At 43.0% G+C, this 20,838-nt stretch overlaps 1 protein-coding gene across 4 annotated transcripts in view; it reads left to right on the forward strand.

Annotated features, from left to right (window-relative positions):
- The window catches only part of PLEKHB2 (pleckstrin homology domain containing B2), a 754,336-nt gene that overhangs the window by 162,645 nt on the left and 570,853 nt on the right, over positions 1-20,838 (forward strand). The window contains exon 1 of one of the 4 annotated variants that reach the window (XM_069617847.1): positions 3,093-3,138. The exons of the other annotated variants lie outside the window; for them this stretch is intronic. Within the exon in view, the coding sequence (XP_069473948.1) occupies positions 3,098-3,138 (41 nt within the window). The 5' untranslated portion in view covers positions 3,093-3,097. Of the gene's footprint in view, positions 1-3,092; positions 3,139-20,838 lie in introns of those variants that run through there. 4 annotated transcript variants of the gene reach the window in all.

Below are 20,838 nucleotides of genomic sequence, written 5' to 3' on the forward strand. Positions count from 1 at the left end.
GAAGAACAAAGTGGTAAGTACTAGAGTTGGAAGACACTGCACACCCATCCCATGTAAGATCTACAGACACACACCTAGGAGGGAATGCTCTGGTTAGAGGTACTTAACGATAACACACAATAACCCCCACTACCACACATCGCCGAGGTAGTTGTGGAGAGACCCTGCAGTCTTGGGTGCATGGCTAAAGCCCCTGCACACAAGACTTAAGTCTTAAGCAGTGGAGTTACAAGTTAATATGCGTGTGATGGATTGTGGTCGTTGTGTTCATGCCCTAGTTTCTTCACTTCATGGCTGCAGACAATGGTCCGGAAAGTACATTCATAAGCAGCTAATTTACAAGGACCATGTTTTACATATGCAGCGATGGTTGTGGATATGAACTGTACACCTTGAAACTTGGTTGTAAGGCGTAGGTGGTAGGTTACTGTCATGATCCCTGCCCCTCATGTCCCCAGCCCTCCAAGATGTCAGGCTGGAGCTAGGCCATGATCACCTACATTGCCCTCAAGGGCCTCACCATCCCTCCAAAGACCCACTTGGAGTCAGCCCTGGCGCTTGTGGCACCAGACTCACTCTCTCCCATAGGATAACATTGGGGATTGGACTTTTAATGCATTGATGGGGACAAGATGGATGCCCCCACATATTTCGGTTCCCAGAGCTGCATGTGCGTTCTAGTCTTTTGGGTGTGGTTCAGCCCAGAGGCACCTGGAATACCCAGAGACTATTTAAGCCACACCCAGGCTGAGAAGCATGCTTTGCGTTTTCTGCGCCTGCAGCGTGACACTCACTGTGTTCGGATCGGTCTCCAGAAGGCCTGCATCTTTCTTCTGCGCTCAGCTCCTGCAAGAACAAGAACACTGTTAGGAACAGCCTTACCGTGCAGCGCTTCTGCCCATCAGTCATCGCTCCTTCTGTTCTGCGGGCATCTTCGGCGGTGTCATTCCCATCCCGGCACGCCGCTTCCTAAGGGAAAAGAACAGAAAAAAGGCATTAGTAAGCATTCTGCAAATCTTCGCTTATTTTTAAATACTGTATGAGCTTCAAACGCTTACCTGAATCCCAGCCGCTCTGGGGGAACTCTGTCTCCGGAACTTCTCATCCATCTGCAAGAGGGAAAAGGCACTGCAGGTTAGCGTGGAAACATCTAGAGGCGCCGCATACCGCGCTTACCCACCGCATTTGTTCTTCATAACCGGCATCCACGATGAAAACGTCGCGGCACCTAAAAGACACAGAAAAAGAACTCTGTTCAATGCAAATCCGAAAGGGGTGCATTGCACATCGCGCTCTCACTCGCCTTCAGCGCTACTCATCTCAGCAGCACGCCGCCACCCCCGGACGCCGGCCATCATCTAAGGAAGGAAAGGAACGAAGTTGGAGAACTGTTCAAAAGACTCATTATACTTATCTGTCAGACTCTTGCCAGTGAAGTAACTAGGCAGCAACGAGCCTGCATCAATCAACACCCCCCTGCGCTGAAGGAAGGACGGAGAGTACACTATCCAAGAAAATAAGGCCCACTCTCCAGTCGAATAGCCTCCAGGGAAGGGTTCGAGGTCGAAAGAAGTCAGAACAGGCTGAGTGACGTCCCCGTGGATACCAGGTGAGCGTTACAGGCACTGCAGCATATTACTACCATACATTAGACGAGTTGATTCCCATGTGTAGAAAATGCCTGCCAATATACTTACTCCTTACTTTGTTCAGACTCCATACATTTTTTGTACAATTGGTTATCATACTTAGCAGAAGATTGACTTTTTCCAATTCTGTGATGAAAGAAAAAGGTGTGTTAATGTTTGCAGTTTTTCCACATTTGACACATTGCATAATACACAGTTAATGTTTTTTTTTTAGACCCTCATATTTAGTTTACAAACCGGTGTACTGTGCATTGCGCTCAGTTTCTGTGTTTGCTTTTCTAATCCTTGGGTCTGGGGAAAAAAATCCTTGTCGGATTAAAAAAAAACCTCCATTTCTTATGCAACTAAGTACTTCATTTTTTCCTTTCCGTGTTTACTTCATTTTTCTAATCAATGTTATGTTTGTTGCCTTTCTGCCCATTTTTAACAACAGTTAGATACCTGTAGGCGTATTCTAACTGAGCATGTGTTCTTATAGATTTTTGATACTCATTCATTTGTGTCGTTGTTACATCCTGTTTCCTTCATCTTTCCCATTAATGTTTTCTTTGTTGCGATTTTTACCAACACTTACATACCTATAGGCATATTCTACCTGTGCATTTGTTTCCAATGATCTGTGCTTATCATTTATTTGTGTCATTCTTCCATCCTGTTGGGTAGTTAGATACCTGTAGGCGTATTCTAACTGTGCATTTGTTCCTACAGATTTGTGATACTCATTCATTTGTGTCGTTCATATATCCTGTTTCCTTTATCTTTCCCATTAATGTTCTCTTTGTTGCCTTTCTGCCGATTTTTACCAACAGGTAGATACGTTTAGGCGTATTCTGCCTGTGCATTTGTTTCCAACGATGTGTGATAATCATTTATTTGTGTCATTCTTCCATCCTGTTGGGTAGTTAGATACCTGTGGCCATATTCTAACTGTTTGTAGTCTTTCACATACTTTGTTGACAATTTTGAAGTACACCTTATTACGTAAATTTTGGCTCCAAGAACATTAAATAAGCATTTGTTAGGTTAGCTGGCAACCTCAGCTTTAGAGTAATGGTGCTATCATTACATTTAAACCATCCAGAACTCTTTTTAATGTATGCAGTGTAGTGACCTGCATTGGTTGTAGCTCCTGCATGGTAGATTATTCCTACTGTTGTAAAGGTTTTCTTTCCAAGTGACACTTGACCGTGTGTAAATCCAGTTAGTTTGCAGTTGTTTTTGGTGCCATCTGCATTATAACGTAGAAGCATAACTATTATGTAGGCACTATGTGATTGTATCAGTAAGGTAGAGCGATTGTCTGAATTGCAAATACTACATAATCTGCCATGGTTTGCATTTTGTACCAGTTGCTGAAATGGAATGCTCTCACAATTTGGTATGGTAATATACGCAAATCGCTCATTTGGAATTTCTTCCTGTATCACTTTGTTACAGAGAGTGCATGTATGTTTCCACATGTACGAAATTTGGAACATTTCATTTGCAGGTATGCTTTTGTTTTCCAATACTAATAGTATGTACATTAGAAATTCTTGTGGATCTTCTTGTGAGTTCATAGTGAATCTCACTATTCCAGCAAAGTCGTCCAATTGTTGCCTTAATCCATAAACACTGTATGTGTTGTCTGGATTGCTTGTTGCGTTTCTATGCAGCACTAACATTAGCAAAAAACAATTGGTCTGTGCTGTGCAGGTAAATATTGTTAACAATTGGTGGCAATTGAAATAGAATATTCATTGCTACGTTTGCATAGCAACTTACCCCACTTTCATTTGTAAATATGAATGGCCCAGCAAGTTCTGTATCTGAGTGCATTTTTCGTTTTTTCTGTTGCTTCTTTGCCGATGTGCCTGGTTTACATTCCCTAATAGGTTCTTCTATGTTTGCGGCAATTGATGCAACTTTACCTTCTTTTCTTTTTTTTTGCGGAATTTCCTGTTGCATTTTGTTGCATTTCTGTTTCATTTACTTTTCTTTTACCACGTTTCACTTTATCTGGAACAGGGTATTGTTTCAGATGAGGGGTGTACAGTGGACACAATCTATTGTACTTTACAATGCAAGGAATATCATCTTTGACTTTACTTGCATCAAAGTTTATTAGCATTAGACCCTCAAGTGTATGTAAGCGTGATAATGCTACGTAGCTCATGTCTTCCTTAAAAACTGTCGTTCCTGTATCTATCATTGCTTTCTCTAGGGTAAGCCCTTGGGATTTATGAATGGTAACTGCATATGCAAGAGTTAGAGAAAATTGATTGCTCTCTACGTACATACATGTCTTTGAAGAGAAGGAATCGAGCCATTGAGCGCTGTATCCTTTTTACTTCTGAAAGTTTGTCAAAGCGAATATTGACAGACTGAATGCTGCTATCACGCGGGTATGATTGAAAGCCAACAACTGTGCCCAGTGCTCCATTAACTTGCCCTTGCTCTACGTCAAGGTTACGTTTAAGCATTACTCTACAATTTAATGATAATTTCAATACTTTTTCCAATCCAGCTGTGTTGGAGTTTCTATTTTCTAAACTATTTAGTCTTGTGGCTTGTTCACACATGGGTACTGTCAAACCATGTACTTCTAGTTTGTCTGTGGCTCTAATTTCTATTATTGCTTGCATTTCTTTCTTTAACATTGTTTAATTGAATTTGAAACAGCTTGCAAGAGTTGGCATTAAGGCCATACAATTGACATTTTTGTGCGCTATTTGTTCCATAACATCAGTTGCACATGCATTATCGCCATAAAGTGCATGTATATGCCGCTTTTTCAATACAGCTTGTGCTTCTTGCGATAATACACCAACTCTAATACTTTTCAAGATGTTGCCATAAGTGAGATCTGCAGATTGCTGCATGTTCTCACTTAATTCTCTGTATGGAAATGTTGCCAAAGGTTAACATTACCTATGCTACCAACAGTTTTCCGGCAGAGTTTGTGGCCTAAGGTTTTAAAAATCGGTTCACCTTTCACTGGTGTCCATTGTAGAAGATCTCCGAAAACGATAATGTGTTTCCCTGCAAAGAGTTCTTCGTTATTACTTTTAAGTATTTCTTGCAATCTGAGATGAATCAAAGCCAACATTAGATTGGAGACCCTGCTCACTTCATCTGTTAGCAGCATTTTCATTTGTTTCAATACTCTACGTAATTCCATTGCAGCTTCTGCAGAAAGTTTGTAGTAGTCTAATTTATTTTGATGCTCTACTGGAAGCAGTAGTAATCGGTGCAAAGTCACACCGCCTATGCTGTAGGCAGCTAAACCTGTGGGGCCTGTTACAACAGCTGACAGTTTGTTGTTTGTCAATTGTTGAAGGAACTTGCCGATAATTTTGATATAAGAATATTTACCCTGATCCAGCTTCACCACTAACGTAAATGTCAGAAAACGCTCCAGGTCTTGTATCACCCCTGCGGTTCACGTGTCTCATCCTCACCAAAAGCTTCTGTCCCGTTATACCACCATACAGAAGGCGGGCTTGCGGTATCCACGCTCTACGCACGGAACACATTTGCGTCGGGAACTGCGTTCCCGACGCCTCACGTGGAAGTTGCCATGGAGACTACGTCAGTGGACGCAGCATCTTCCACGTGATAGAAAACGTGTTGGGTCACGTGACCATCTTGGTGCCGGTACTTCAAGTACTTAATGATCTGGCGCCCACTTCTCGCTGCTTCTGATCCAATAGTGACAGCGGTTTTTTCTTGCTCAGATTTTGTGGTTTTGTTTGATCTCGGATTACGTTTACTGGATTGCTCTTGGATTATCCTTACCTGTTCTTGTATCTTGACCTCGGATTGTTTATGGATTATTCTTGCCTAGTGATTTGGTTTTGTCGAAATCGGACCTCGAAGCTTGGGAGACCTCTTACCTTCGTTCTTTCCTTCCTTCCTTTTCCCTCTCCAATCCCTTCCCTGTCCTTCCCCAGGGTGCTGTAGGCGTCCTCGTGCCGGCGGGTACAGGCTTGGTGCTGGACTAGAGACTTCCTGAGCACCTTTTAGGCGTCCTCGTGCCGGCGGGAATAGGTGGTTGCTGGACTAGTGACTTCTTACACCTTGGATTGTTTGGTCCACCGAACAGAGGGCAGATACCATCACACTGTTCCTACAGGAAAGAAGAAGGACTTTGCCAGGGACGTTCACTTCCAGGGAAGAAAGGGTAAGAAACCTACCTTTCCTTACCATTATTTCTTCCACTCATTCTCTGGTACTGATTGTCTTTTCTCTTCTTCTGGTCTCCAGAGTACCCCAGTATAGAGGACATTCTTGCATGAAACACTTCTGGTTAAACCGTTTTCTGCAGGTTAGTCTGTTGAGATTTTGTTACGTGTTCTCTTGAAAGGGGTGTATTTGATTGTAATCAGTATAATATTCTGCAGTCGTTGGCTGGAACCTGGAACCATCATCTACCGGGAAGTTGCGGGCCGCTCAGCTCTACGATCCCAACGACTCTACACCATCTTCCGATCAATTGGATTCTTAGACTGTCCTTTCGTACTCCTGAGAATCACATTGGTAGGAAGAAATATATTCTTCACGACGGGTCAACGCGGAACCAGGTTCCCGGATTTCTGACAGTAAAGCAGTATAGGTTTGTAATTGTGGCAGGTGCATTCGTTATTTTCGTGTTGTACGCCATGCACAATTTGTTTTGTTACCTCGTCAAAAATGGTGCGCTGATCGTTAAGTTTTTCTTGTTGTACAGTTAAGTCCTCTGTATCTTCTTGATACTGATACATGGTGTTTTCGACTTCTGCCATAGCAACTTCAGCCTCATTTGCTATTAGTGAATGTCCTAATGGTTCATGACTTCCTGTTACAGAAGGTTGACTACTGTCGGAAGAGTCTTTATCTAGTTGGGCCTGAATTTCTTCTTCCTGTTGCTGCTCATTGTGTAACATTGTTTTGTACTGCGTAAAGTTAACATCGGTGATAATGCTTTCATTTGCTTTGAAAGCATCTTCATAGCACTCATAATTATCTAGTATGTCTTCCTCTTTTCTCCATGGTTTGAAAAGTTGCAACAGAGACATGTAATATAGTTCTTTCTGATAAGGAGTTTTTAATGACAATTTCACATGATTAATTAAGCTTCGTTTGTTAAGTTTCATTAGGCTCCCTTCACAGTCGGTCACTGTATATCGATGTTTGCTTTCATCGGATTTTACATTATTTTTGTATGCAAAGTTTTGAGCTATGTGGTATAGACACATGCTTTCCAGAGTGGTACTCCTATTTGGATAGTATGTGTCCAGTAAATTGTTTTTTAGCATGTCTTGGCTGTTGGGATAATTTCTGGCAATTGTTTCTAGGTCCTCATATGATTTTAGCACTCTTTTTCTAGATTTTGCAGGACCAAGACTGAGCCATACTATGTTGTCTGATTTTTCCATACAAAGCAGTGCCGGTTAAACGATCTGCTGCTTCATAGGCCCCACATTCTCTGAGACAACATTTTTATGCCTAGGCCGTACGATTTCTGTGATAATGTTTTGTCTGATGCTAGGTCCATCCCAGAGGTCTTGAAGCTCTGTTTTTTCTGTTTTTGTTAAGTAGGCTGTAACATATCGTGCAACAGCAGTTGAATTGTCTGCAGTGTACTGCACATCTATGTTTGCATTCCATAATAGGGCAATGATTGCATTGTAATCATTGATATATTTTGATTCTTCCCTTTTTATGTAATGTGTTTTTAGGTGATTTACCTTAACATTATGTCTAACTGAAGACATGAAGTTGTTTACTTCACCTGTTTCTGTAACTGGTCTAGGGAAACCAAAGCGGCATTTGGTGTAGTATTTATCTTTGTTTTTGTATTTACGGCGACAATATTTGCCACATTTGTGTCTTTGAAATTGTAAAATCTGCCCATGCAGCTCACTATGTGTCTGTTGTGAAGGAATTTCACATGTGACATATTTTTGGATAAACTGCAAAACAGTGCCATCACTGTCGTGCCCAAATTTCGGAGCACCTTTGATCCATAAAAGCATGTGAATATGTGGCGCTCCTCTCGCTTGATATTCATGTCTCCAAAAGAAGTGTCGCACTTCTCCAAGGGGAGTAACGGTTTTATTACAAATAAAGTGTAGCATTGCAATGAAACGATGATGGAAATATCTTGAGACATTAACTGGATCTAGAGAGCAAAGTTCTCCAAGTGTTAACATATCTATGTTGTTTTTGTTGCTGTTTGCTGTGCGTAGGAACTCATGTAAATCTTCCCATTCATATTCTGCACAACTTAGCGTAACAAACCAAGTTGGTGGTCCAAGGTTTCTGATCATGCAACGTACGTCTTCATGCTGTCTGAACCAGTATTCCTTTGTACCACGCATGTTTGCAAACAAATTTGTTATACTTGATTGTAAAACCTCATCTTTTTCTTGTACTTTTTGTATTAACTGCATAGCTGACATATTTTGAAAGTGCGTTCCAGATTTAAGAATGTGTGCAACTCCAGAACATAGTGTTGCTAATTCACTTTCATAGAGTAGGTGGATATGTATTCCACATTTTGCCTAAATCTGGGATCTTGCGAATACATTCATAAAGAGCGGTATTTTGATGCCCCAATCTGAGTGGGTCTATCATCATGTCTCCCACCTTTGCCAGTAGGAAATAGCAGTGGAAAAGCATGTGCTTCTATACTTTTCCCAGATACTCATTGGTGACCCTTTGGTTTGTCGCATTTGGTAAGTTTCTAGTGCATCATCTATGCTTTCATTGGAATGCAATGGATGAATTGTGTAATGGTCCAAAAGAGTGGATTCTGTAGCTGGATCCAGACGTTCAAATTGCCCAGTTTCTGATGGCTCTTGAATTATTTCAGTTGTTTGCCTTAAGCTTTCATCAATATTTATTTCCTTGTAGTACTCATTGTTATCTTTTAGATATTGCAATGCTTGTGTAACTTTGTGTAAGTCTACTAATTGTTGCCACATTTTTTTTATCCTTTGTTGGTACTCCATTTACCAAGACTATTGAAGAATGGTCTATTGAACGTTCCACTCCTAGAGTGTGCACATTTTCCGTTAGATCTAATGGCAAGTAAACTACTTTGCCACAAATTCCTTTCACCAATTCAGAGGAAGGTAAATTTGCTGTTTTTGGACGAAGGCGTAGAATTGCTTGAAATGGGTGAACTGTTTGAATTATTATGCTCTCATCCAAATTGAGCTGTTGCAGGATTTTTGGTAATGGAACCAATTCCAAATTATTTGTAATTGCACATGAAGGAGTGTGGTTGTTGTCTAATTTTGCAGTACAGTAACTGCAACATATTAGGCGTTCAGTTATTTCATATTTGCTTTCAGCTAAAAGATACAAAGCTAATTCAAACCATTTAGAGTCCTCATTGTTTTCTATTTTGTATGCTATGTCCACATTTTTTGAGTTCCTTTTGAAAAACATTCTGCGGCAACATACACACACATGGTTTGGTACTTCAGCCGATGACCTTTTAAATTTTAGTATTTCCTTTCTGTATGTATGTAATAGAAGGTTGCTATGTGCAGAATTGTCGCTACTATGCTCTAAAACTGTTGCATTTTCTACGTGGCTTTCAATTCCAAAACACTTTTTCTGAATACGGTCCATTTCTTCTTGTAAGTATTCGGGTGTACCATGCAGAAGAGTGATATTTAAATTGCCTAATTCTGAAGCTGGACATTTTGCACAGTATATTTTGTACACTAAATTTCTTACTTTGGAATGATGTACTGCTATTCTTTTGATATCATGGAAGGTACTTTTGCAAATAGGGCCAGAAATGCAGGCTAATAAATGTCCTTTTAGTCCTGTGACTTTACGCACTACACAAATATCCATATTTTGCAGCACTTTAATTTTACTTTTGTCTTTACCTTTTACATATTGATTAAGGAACTGACGTAAAGATTTGAAAGCTTTGTTTGGAATGGCACACATTGATTTGCACGGCCATTTGTATACTGGGCGGTGTGGTTCTGCTGAATCAAGAGGTAATTCTGAGTTTTCAGAAGACAGTCTTGTAAGCAGTGTTTCTTATTCCATGATGGTAGTATTGATTTTCTCATACCCTCGTCCACTGCTATGGATGGCAATTGTGTTTGTTTGATTTTGTTTGTATGCTTCTTCATTAAAGTATGACTCTGTGCTTGTTGTGTGACTCCATTCACCAACACAAACGTGCAAAAAAATTATTTTTGTTCACATTCCGTTTATTGCTGAGTTTAATTTGTAGTTTGGTACTTAGTTTTGTTAAGGCTTTCATTCTTTTCAACACTAATATGAACAACTTCCTTTTGAGAAGGATGGCACTGTCCACAAGTGCTTGTAGAATTAACTTTCTACGGTACATTTTAAGGGGCAAGGATGGTTTTGGTCCTCTTAGTACATTCTGAAGGACTCTGTGATGAAACATTTTTGCTAAAATACTTTTTTTACTATGGGCTATTCTTACACTATCAGGATTATTAGGAACATTGTTGGCTGTACTGGCAGCCATTTCTTTCACAACATTTCTGTGTTTTGTCACACTTTTTGATGGAGGAGGTACAGTTTCGGTAGTTGAGACTTCTTCTACTATGTTACCCAACTGCATTAGGTGGTTTGTACCAAGATTCTCCACTAACTCTACAAAAGGTGGATGCTTACATTGGGCACCTTTTATTTTTATTTGCTCTAATTCTGCATTCCTTTCTACGGAGCTGCTTTTTGGTAGGCATTCTTTGGTGTCTGTTGAGAAAAAAAACGTATACTTTGGTCTGTTGTCCAATGTATGTGTGCTGTATGCGTGTGTGCAGAAGTGTGATGGGGCAGCTCTTTTGCATGGTGTGTCAACGCACAAGTGACCTCTAACTATAATTTGGTAAGGCTACTTTACTGTTTGTATACTAGTACAGTGTGCTTTACATGAGAGTAGAAAGTGCCCTACTTGTGGTGAGAACCATTATTAATAACCGAAATGCCAAAAACCTGCTACCACAACTTACTTTCACAATCTAACCTTCTAATGGATTCCCTATGTTATTTCAGTAACAAACACACAGGGATTTGTCAGCCATTCCACCTGTTATTCTTTGTTCAATAAATGGATATTTGTAGGTAGAATGGTTTACAAATGATTGCTTGCTTTGGTGCCCAAAACAAACATAACTCACGCAGCCTCTTTACGGAGTAGTTGTAATATCAAGGTTGTACTGTACTTACTTCTTTGTACAAGATGACCAGGTTTCTTCGGATATGTCATCTGCAGTCTAGATACCGTTGATTCTCAGGACAGTAGTCTTTACTGTGAATTAAAAAAACAATATCAATTACTTTGTGTGTTTGCAGCGGTCATGATACTGCAGAATTTACTGCTACTTCTTTCGTCATAGGATTTAACTTTCATATTTGAACTCAGTCCATGTGCACATTTCACTTCTCTCTATGCAGTCTTTCCATACTACTTTCAATATGGTACTTGAAAGTCCTTCAAAATAACAACATTTTTTATGGGTTTGGAAATGCCTTGTTTGTAACAATCTCGCCAAGAGGATGAGAACAAGCCACCACCTCAATGAGTATATATAATGTGGTTTTCACTAACCTGGTCAGAATGCCGGGAAGGTAACAGCAACTGCAGAAAAGAAAAGCCTCCCTGAGGATCCAGAACCCCCTCCCGGGAAAGAAAACTCCCGCGGAGGAGGAGCACGAACCCCAGGGAAACCCTCTGGGGAATAAAACCCTGGATGTGTAGATAGATGGTCTTGCGGGTGGACGATGATCCTAGGCGCAGAATCTCTGGAGGACGGTAACTCGGGTTCTACTGAGTAAAGAGAAGACAGATAAGTTACAAGGAAGGTTGAGGGACAGGACAGCAGAAACTAGTGTCGAATAGATCTAACAGAAAGATCCTACCCTGGTTAGATGCAGGCACAGATTAACAAACACTCAGTGTCGTTGAGGAATGATGACTGGTACTCTGAATCCTCCAGGGTGTTCTGCAGTGAGAAAAGTAGTGAATAGCGGAACACGAGAAGGGAAAGGGAAATATACCGAAAAGAGAAACTCACTGAATCAATAGAAACTGGAATCCTAATATTTGCTGCTTGTGAGGATGAGGGCAATGAATCAGGTAAGTAGAATAACCTGGAAAAGAGGTCTGGATCGGAAGAGTCACGGGAAAGAAGCACTGCAAAGGAATTCTGAGTAGAAGGCAAAGAGCGAAAGGGTGAGTACAGACAAGAATCTCAATAATTGGAAAAAGTACGTCCTAGAGTTCGAACTTACGGAGCGTCATGCACAACAGTAGCGACGCAATGAGAAGCAAGTCTTCGGTCCTTAAATGATATCATGTGACTTGCCGTTGGCGTCAGTTGACCGCGTGATGTGATCACGTGACTTGCCTCTGACATTTGTTGACAGCGTGGAACAGCTAGACCGCTGAGATTGTTATCGTCAGAATCTGCCGTCTTTGAAGAAGAATAGTAAAATATAGAACCACATAATTTCCTTCTTTGCAACCAAGACCAACATCGAAAAGGTGTAACATTGTTCTGTACAAAATGTAGTATGCATAGGAGAGAGGTTTGTAAGCGATAGGGCAAAGTACTAGATGGGCAAACATTTTGTACATGTTAATGAAAAGCACGATGTCCAAAAATGGGGAGACCCTCTGAAGGACATGTGAGCACCACAATCGGGAGCAATTACTATTCTCATACGATCACATTGCAAGTAGCATTACTGTAGGCAGTATAGAGTACAGAGCTCCGACAATTTCACTTACAAAATTGAGGTCTTCCCTAAATTCTACTTCTCAACTCGCACGCTTTTGGCGGCTGTTACCTGCCTTGTAAAGGGCAGACTCGCCCGCAAGCCTCCTGCACGGCCATTCCATCCAATGGACGTCTGACCCGCCAAAAACAAAATCGGCTGATTTCAGCCGCCTTTAAGAAAAAAATGGTTGAGAGCTATGCCTTATTAGGCATGCTTGCAACGTATGCACAGGTTATGCAGAGGACAGGAAGTGGTTGTGCGATTTGTTAATGACAAATCGGCATTGTTGCACTTTAAAAGGGGGAGCGTTGTTATGTGTTCCCTATGGAAATTTGCCACCATTATTTTTCTATTTTACATCATAAGGGTTCCACATTTACTCTGATTAAAATGTACATACCTGTACTCTATACTGATGCATGTGCAATTCACAATCCTTGCACAATCGCTTGTGAAGTAGGTGCTTTGCAATGGTATGCGATTTTCATTAAGAATCATTGACAGTTATTGTGGAGTGCGCAATGTTGATGACAGAGTTAAAATTAGCCATGTTCTATGTGATTGGTGGATGATTGTGCGCCCGCTTAGTTGCGTCCAATGAGGGACTCGCTTTGCTACCGCTGTAGTAAGGGTGGAAGGACTGGGTAAGAGTTACGTGCCGCACGTAGGCAGGGCTTGTCCGCTGGTAGGGCGTGTCACATAAGGGTTTCTACAGCAAATCCTGCATGGCAAAACGACTGTAGGCATCAGCCAATCAGCTGTTCACAGTAGTCATTTGTGTCGAAAGACGGTGCACACACTGAAAATGGCAGAGGAGCAGAGGGTAGGGGTTTTGCTGCTTGGAGACATTTTTGTGCAAGGCTTACAACACTATGCCGAGAGTAGGCATGTGGCACACCATTTCGATGTGCGAGGAGTGGAGGTGGTGTGGAGCGCTGACAATGATGACAATGCTGCGGCAATTCTGCAAGTTTGCAGAGATATGCTTCGAATGACCACGCCTCATTTGGTAATTTTGCAATACGAAGCTTGCCACTTGGGATACCTGACTTCACATTCTTTGTTGGCAGATTTGGCACAGTTGGTTGAAGCACTCATGACCATCTTCCCAACATCGAAATTTATTTTTTCTGCTTTACTCCTGAGAGTGCAATGGAACAACACTTCTGTATTCTGTCCAGATCAAAGCATCGGGAGGTGCATCATCAATCGCGGCATGCGTGCATTCATGCTTTCAGAGCCTACCTTAAAGGGGAAAAAGGGGAATAGTACTTTAATGTACTGTCGTCACGCTCTGATCCTGTACATGTCCGCGAACATGGCGGTACTTAGCAGCCAGCACATGTCACCACTGGGAATTGATGGGTGGAGCCACATGTAAACGAGAATGAGCGGAGCTAGGGATTGGTCTATAAAGTTTAGTAGGTGTGTTCTGACCGACGTACTTTAGTAAGACCGTCTTCTCCCTCACAGGACACCACACATCCATGGCTTTCCATGCTCGACAACAGATTATCTGGATTGTGGGAGACTCGTGGATACATTGGTTGAAGGTGCATGCAGAAAGCTGCAGTTTATCTACAAATCTCATATTGCCACATGCGGAAGTGCACTGGCATGGTGTGAGTGGCATGAGATGGGTGGAATTGGTACCTCTTTGTGTTACTTTACAGACAGAGCGTCCTCCAGATATACTCATCATTCATTGTGGAGGAAACAGTTTAGGCCATGTATCTGGCATTTCTTTACAATTTGCCATGAAGGAAGGACTCGCGAATCTCATGGACATGTTTCCAAATTGTCAAATACTTTTTTCCCGTATTGCCCAAAGACAAAAATGGTTGCGTTCTTCAGCGTTTGGTCCACAAATGGAGAAAGCGAGACGCAATGTGAATAAGGCTGTGTGTGCCTTTTTTAAGAGATGTTGGCATGTGCTCTTTCCACAATGAAAACATTTTTGTTTAGTAGCAGTTTAATTTTCCACAGAGATGGAGTCCACCTCACATATGCTGGTAATGAGATTTTTCTTCACAATGTACAAAATGCTTTGCACCCTCTTTTGCAATCACACTAACCTACCTGACAATCCGTTTTCCCCATTCCACTGTTTTTGACCCACACAACACACCACCAAAAGACTCTTTTCAGAGCTGCCACTTACTCCCAACGTACACTTTATTGCGTTTGCGCCACTTGCACCCTCCCTTTTTCCCCTCTACGACTGTCCGCAAACATTTGCTGAACTCTGCACGGGGGACTATGGCCTTCACTTCATAGTTCTATTGTTGCACTGAGAAAGGCGGCTCTGAAAAGAGCCTTTTCTGTCATTTATGTTGTTTTTACGTTCATTAATTACCCGCACTCGCCACACTAGGAGAAGAGGCGAAAAGAGGGTAAGGAAGGGCCACCAGCCACAGGGATAAGAAAGGGCAACTCAACAGACAAATATTACGGGTGATGTTTATTTAGGTAAGGAGCAAATCTTCTGGTGCTCGGTGACTGTAGCCTCAAAAGCACTTTGAAAACTCTCCCCCATGCAGAGTAATACATCACAATATGTGCACACTACTGTCACCTTTGAAAAGTAAGGGTCCACAGCATTGCAAATGGCTTGTGAAGCAGCTGGAAGGAGGCGCTCCCCCACAGGAGTGTCTTTTGTGGTGGGAGGAGCAGATTCCGAGGATGCTGTGGAGGAACTCAAACGACTACGCTCTTCACATGGCACCACCTTGCGAATGTCCGCAGTGTGGAACAAAGTGAGGTGTCGCTTCATGGCTGTCGTACCAAAACTGTACGCTCCAAATCTCCCGGGACTCAACACCACATTGCACTGGTTACACGTCACCTGGTTCGAACATGCTTTTGGTACGTTCCCATAAACGGAAAACAACTGCTACACCCACGACTCCCGCCGAGTGCTCCTAGTGCAGAGTTCCTCCACTTCATTCTCTTCCTCCTCATCTTCCTCAATCTTTACATCCTCACCCATATATCTCTCTGCAGGCCCTTGGTGAGGTGGTGATGGTGGCGGGTTTGGGGGTGGTGCAGAGGCTAATGACCCAACAGCAGCCATGGAAGCCATACCGATTACTTTCTTTTCGTCACTACAGCAGTAAAGGCAACGCACCTTTATCTACTATAGCTAGAAGGACAATGAAGATGCGCTCGGGGTGTGGCCTTTTGAAGGGGTGCAGGGGTGTGCCTCGCGACCGTCAAAGCGGTACACACATTTTACACAGCAACTCCTAAGGAGGTCTATTGTTTGGGATGTGCCAAATTACATTTTTACCCTCCTCAATAGTTTACCTTGTGTCTACAAGTTCATTTTTAGTGTTTGCGGAAGCACACAAACCGCAGAAACTAGTCCCCACGCGCAGCATAGGTGCGGTCACAAGATGACATCCTCAACACATCTGCCCCCTTATTAAAAGTCCCCTGGATAGCAAATGCAAAGAATCAAACATGCTCATGCGCACAAGTGTCCTACGGACAGTGTTTGGGTTCTCAAACTGCTTCCAAGTGCGACACAAGTGAGACGGACAGTTAGGAACTGGCGCAATGTTGGCAATCCTTTCGTTTGCACTGCGCATGTGCACGCATGCAATGTTCACTGTACGGACAGTTCCAGTGTCCTTAGGACAACTCCATTTTGTATGCCTATGAACTTGACAGCCACCGTGCCTGTTCCAAGGACGGCATTGCTTGCGGATAGGTCGAACAGTTCACGAACATTTGACATCTTTTTTAAAAAAAAACTTTTACACACAAACTCTTTCTCTACAACTACTGTACAAAACCATTTACTAAACACATACACACACATCACTCTAAAGAAACAGCGGGGGAAGCGGACACTGAAACAAATATGGGGGAATTTGGATTTAAAACGGGCTGGTTATGAGGGGAAGATTTGTCAGGGGAAGAAGGGATGGATACTTCGTCAAAACGTCTATTTTCCTCTTGCAGGTTTGGGGCTGGTTCACTAGGGAATGGAGAAGCCGGGCAGGTGCAGGTGGGGCAATGGTACCGAACATTTCCTCTCACACAGTCCTTCACAAACTCCCGTAAACTTTGAAAATTGACGTTCAACATGTCCATTTTCTGCTCTGTCCTTTTTATCCTGACTTCTTCTGTCTCGTTTGTTGCCCTTTCCTCTTTTCTTTCCTGGCCTGTTAAAAAAAAAAATACATAAAGTGAATGCCTCTACAATACTGGTCACTATTTTGCATATGCAGAGCACTGTGTACCATTATTGTCGCTGTCTTCGGACATTTCATCATGTGGGAAATACTCCTCCAGCTACTCCAAAGTACTAGCCATTTCTGAGTCAAAACAGAAAGAAATTATTTCTCCACCACATACCACAAAAAAACGCTCACCCATGTAAAACAATGACCTGCACTCACTCTTTTGCTGTAATTTCCTTTCGTCCTACTGCGTCCGTCCACTGTCCTTCCAGGCTGCCCAGTTTCTGTGAAGTGATTATGCTGGAGGCATCCTTTCTTTTTTATGGTACCATCCACTTCATTCTACATGCTTACTAAATGTGTTGTTTTCTTTTCCCAGCTTCAGGTTTCCATATTTACTTAATACTACTTATAATATCTTTATGTCCTCCTTCTACGTTGCACACTTTTTGTGTAAAACAACAGTACATTTTCAGCTACCCCCGCCTCTTTGGGTAATGTTGATCCTGTCCAACGCCGTCCGCAAACAGGCGCTCAGTCCGTCCCTTTCCAATATCAATAGGGAAGGGGTTCTGGATGTTCTATGTTAAATGTATGTCAAGTACGTAGCTTATACTACATATCTCTCAAAATCACATGATTACAGTGTACATTCTGCTCAACGACTTCATTGCCACAATTTCATGCTTAAGTTCCACCTTCCAAAAACCTATTCAATTCCCTAAAAAAAAAAACTTTGTTAAAGGGACGTTATGGTTAAGTTGCCCTAACAAAAACCTGTACACTTCACTAAAAAAAAAAACTTTCCTCCTCCCCTTTATGCTTCAAATTAAAACCGAAAAACCCGTGAAATTCGCCAGTTATGGTAAACTAAGCCCCCACCCCTGCCACCATCCCTGTGCACTGCTAACACCAACACAGAGACCATGAAAGATGTCATCTCAAATGTCAATGCTGACATCAGTGACGACATCACTTGCTTAGTCCCTTTCTTTTCATTCCCTGCCACACATATCTATGTGCATTCAGTAAAAAAATGTCACTAAAGGAATGTTATACTTCACAGTGGAACAAAACACTGCTTCACATTCTCCCATTATAGTAAGCTAAGCAACCATAACTCGTACCCTCTACGTGCATTGCTAAGACTAACACCAGAACAAAACATATCTCCTGGCAGTAGTTGGGTTCAAGCTAACCAGGCTCTTCTAGCCTACAAGCAGGAGCTAACTAGCTCCCTGCTCCCCTCAATTTCGAACCCTGAGTAATGAACCAGTCTTGGCAACACCAGATTACAAAAATCAATTCTTCATGTTCTCACATTCAAATGGCCAAGTGGTGACGGTGGGTCTCACTCAATAGACCTCAATGAAACACAAGCCATTGGTGTAATTACAGTGGCCACCTAGACCCAGTAATGCAGGGACATTTTACATGCGAGCAAGCGCTAGTAGCAGCTGCTTCTGCAATACAAAAATCGTCCACAATCACAATGGGATGCCCTGTCGCGTTATAGGTGGAACACATAGTTTTTGTCATACTGGAAAAATCGAAAATCCACTCTCACCACAGAAGGCCATTTTGTCCAGCTCATCAATTCACATAGTGAGGTTTCACACCGTCAATCCCACAAGAGTCATTGCCGAACTAGTACAGCAAGGTGATGAAGTACATGATTGCGATACCTATGAACTGAGTATGACACTATCAATGTTACGCAAGAGCCACTCGAAGAAGGGGAAGTGCTCATCGTAGATGGGTAGGCAACTATTGATAAGAGCATGGGAATCGGGCACATGGGGGCAGCAGTAATGAGAATTGAAGAAAGTAAGAAATAGTATCTAAAGTATGACTGTCCTCCAGGGTTCAAAATGTTGATTTGATGAGCATGAGCTAAAACAAGCTCCTGGGTGTTGGGCATTACCCTGTAGGCAGGAGCTACCGCAGGTTAACAAGAAGCTACCAGAGATACTTCTTTAACTTTTTGTTCATTTTGTATGAACCATTGTGTTTAAATGTGTATTATATGTGTTCTAATGCTTCTTTATTGACATTCTCAAATACTCAAAGTTGATGTCACATTTACATGTATGGGCCCTACATAAGTTGGCCCTAGGAGCCAAAAGTAGCTCCTGGTAGACATGTGTTTCAAGCTAACCAGGGTATACTATGCTAGAAGCAGGAGCTAAATAGCTCCCAGCTCCCCTCAATTTCAAACCCTGCTCTCAAACTACTCTGCTTAAGCAGCAGAACTAATAGCACTAATAACAGCATTAGGAATATCGAATGGGTGCTTTAGTACCATTTTCTCAGACTCTGCTTCCGTCACATCGACCATACATTCAGCCCTTCCAGATGGCAGAGGCGAGGGTTAAAAAAATCAGATGGCACACCTGTGCAACATGCCGCCTTACTTTCCAAATTAATTGATGCATTAGCTGTCCACACATTAGTTGCAGCAGTGAAATGTGTTGCCCACACCAAAGGTACAGATGCAATTTCTTATGGTAACGACAAAGCAAGAGATCGCATACCTGGATGTACCAAAACCCACAGTTTCCGCTGAGGAAATATTACAGCAGGTAGAAATATGAGTGCCTTACAATGCAATTCCACTGACTCAGATTGTCAAATTGCAGGGACAGGCTCCCAAGAAAGAGAAGGGGTTGGGAGGAACCAGGAATAAAACATAGATACAGAGACTTATGGTTTTAACCATAAACTCTTATTAACAAAAGAAAAGGGGGTTGGGAAAGGCCTCTGTACCTACTGTAAGGGGTTTCCCTACCGCAAACAAAACTAAGGGTCTGTCAAATGTCAGAATGTCCAAAGCAAAACGTCCAGTGCCCAAAGTATTAGGTTGGCCCTCACATTCTAAAAATCAACTCTTAAGGTGAAAAGGGAAAATGTCTTTGGCTATTAGTAGTGTACAAATTTTCAAAAAGGAAATGCGTAACTCAACACAAAATGGCCAGAAGGATAGAGTTCCTTTTTCCAGAGGGTGGTACCCTTCCCCTGGATTTGTCTTTTCTCTGTTTTATACTTTCAAGAATATCAGTTCCTGGGTGCGTGGCCTAGAGCTCCGGCAATGCGGACGGTCTCTTAGAGGCCTCCGTGATGGGCCCACTCTGCGTCTGTTTTAGGTCAAGTTCCAGCTTTTAAAAATATGCATAAATCCCACTGGAGGTGTCGGAGGCCACGCGGCGTGCAAGGAGACAAGAACCGAGGCTGACAGCCGCCTGGAGGCCCTGATACGAGCGCCAAGCTCCGCGGCCCCTCGCCGCCTCCTTCTAAAATGGCTGGCAGAGTTTGCAGAGCCCATGGCGAAGCGGGGCAGAAGCCTGGGGATGAGCTTTCTAAGCTCCAATAATAAGTTAGGCTTCCTCCCCCTTCTGATTTGGCCTCCGAAGCAGCTGCGACTCCCGCTTGGGGACCCTTCTCACCGTTGGACTCGGCAACGGCTCTGAGACCGCCAGCACCAGGCTGCCCGTGTGCAGCATATCATTCCTATAGGGGAGTGCTCCGGCCCGGGCTACGGCATCTCTGCGGGGAAACAAGCCCCCCCCCATAGCAACATCGAGCAACCGGACCATGTGTCCCAGCGCCACAGGACCCGCTGCATCGAACTCCACTGATCCGCCCCACCTAAGGCAAAGAGGCAGCTGCGCTCCGGGTCCTTTGCGCCTCCTCCCCACGGCGGCCCTGTACACTCTCTGCTAAGCTGTAAGGGGATCAACCTTGACTGGTTTTGCGGCCTACACAAGGCGAGCCCATCAATGCCTCCCGGCACCAACTGCCCCAACGCTTCATAAGCTTCAACACACGGTGGGGTCCCAGGCTGGCAGCAGTTTCTTGTGGATCTCACCAGCTTCTCACTGGGTCAGCAACTCACCCACACCATTGTCCTGAGGAAGCAGCGCCCTACCCAGCTATATGGCAAGTCACTCCACTCCTAATTGACACTTACCCAGGACTTTTATTTCAGCGATGTGGAGATCCTCGCAGTGCTTTCCTTCAAGGATATACTTCAGTGGGTCTGCCCGGCAGTCATAGCACTCCTCCTGCACAGAATGGCTCCAGTCAGCTTCCTTGTCTAGTGCATTTGAGCGGAGCGAGACACCACCTTAACCTAGCCCTTGGGTTCAGACTGCACTCCACCTGCCCCTGACCGCAGGCGGCACCCAGCTAGCGGTGTGGAACTACAATACCCAAAGGCCTCGCAAAGCTCCTCGCTTTACCAATTCCCTCTAACC

Source organism: Ambystoma mexicanum, chromosome 10 (assembly GCF_040938575.1).
Source record: "Ambystoma mexicanum isolate Mex_15411 chromosome 10, UKY_AmexF1_1, whole genome shotgun sequence".
In the NCBI taxonomy this organism is placed as follows: Eukaryota; Metazoa; Chordata; class Amphibia; order Caudata; family Ambystomatidae; genus Ambystoma; species Ambystoma mexicanum.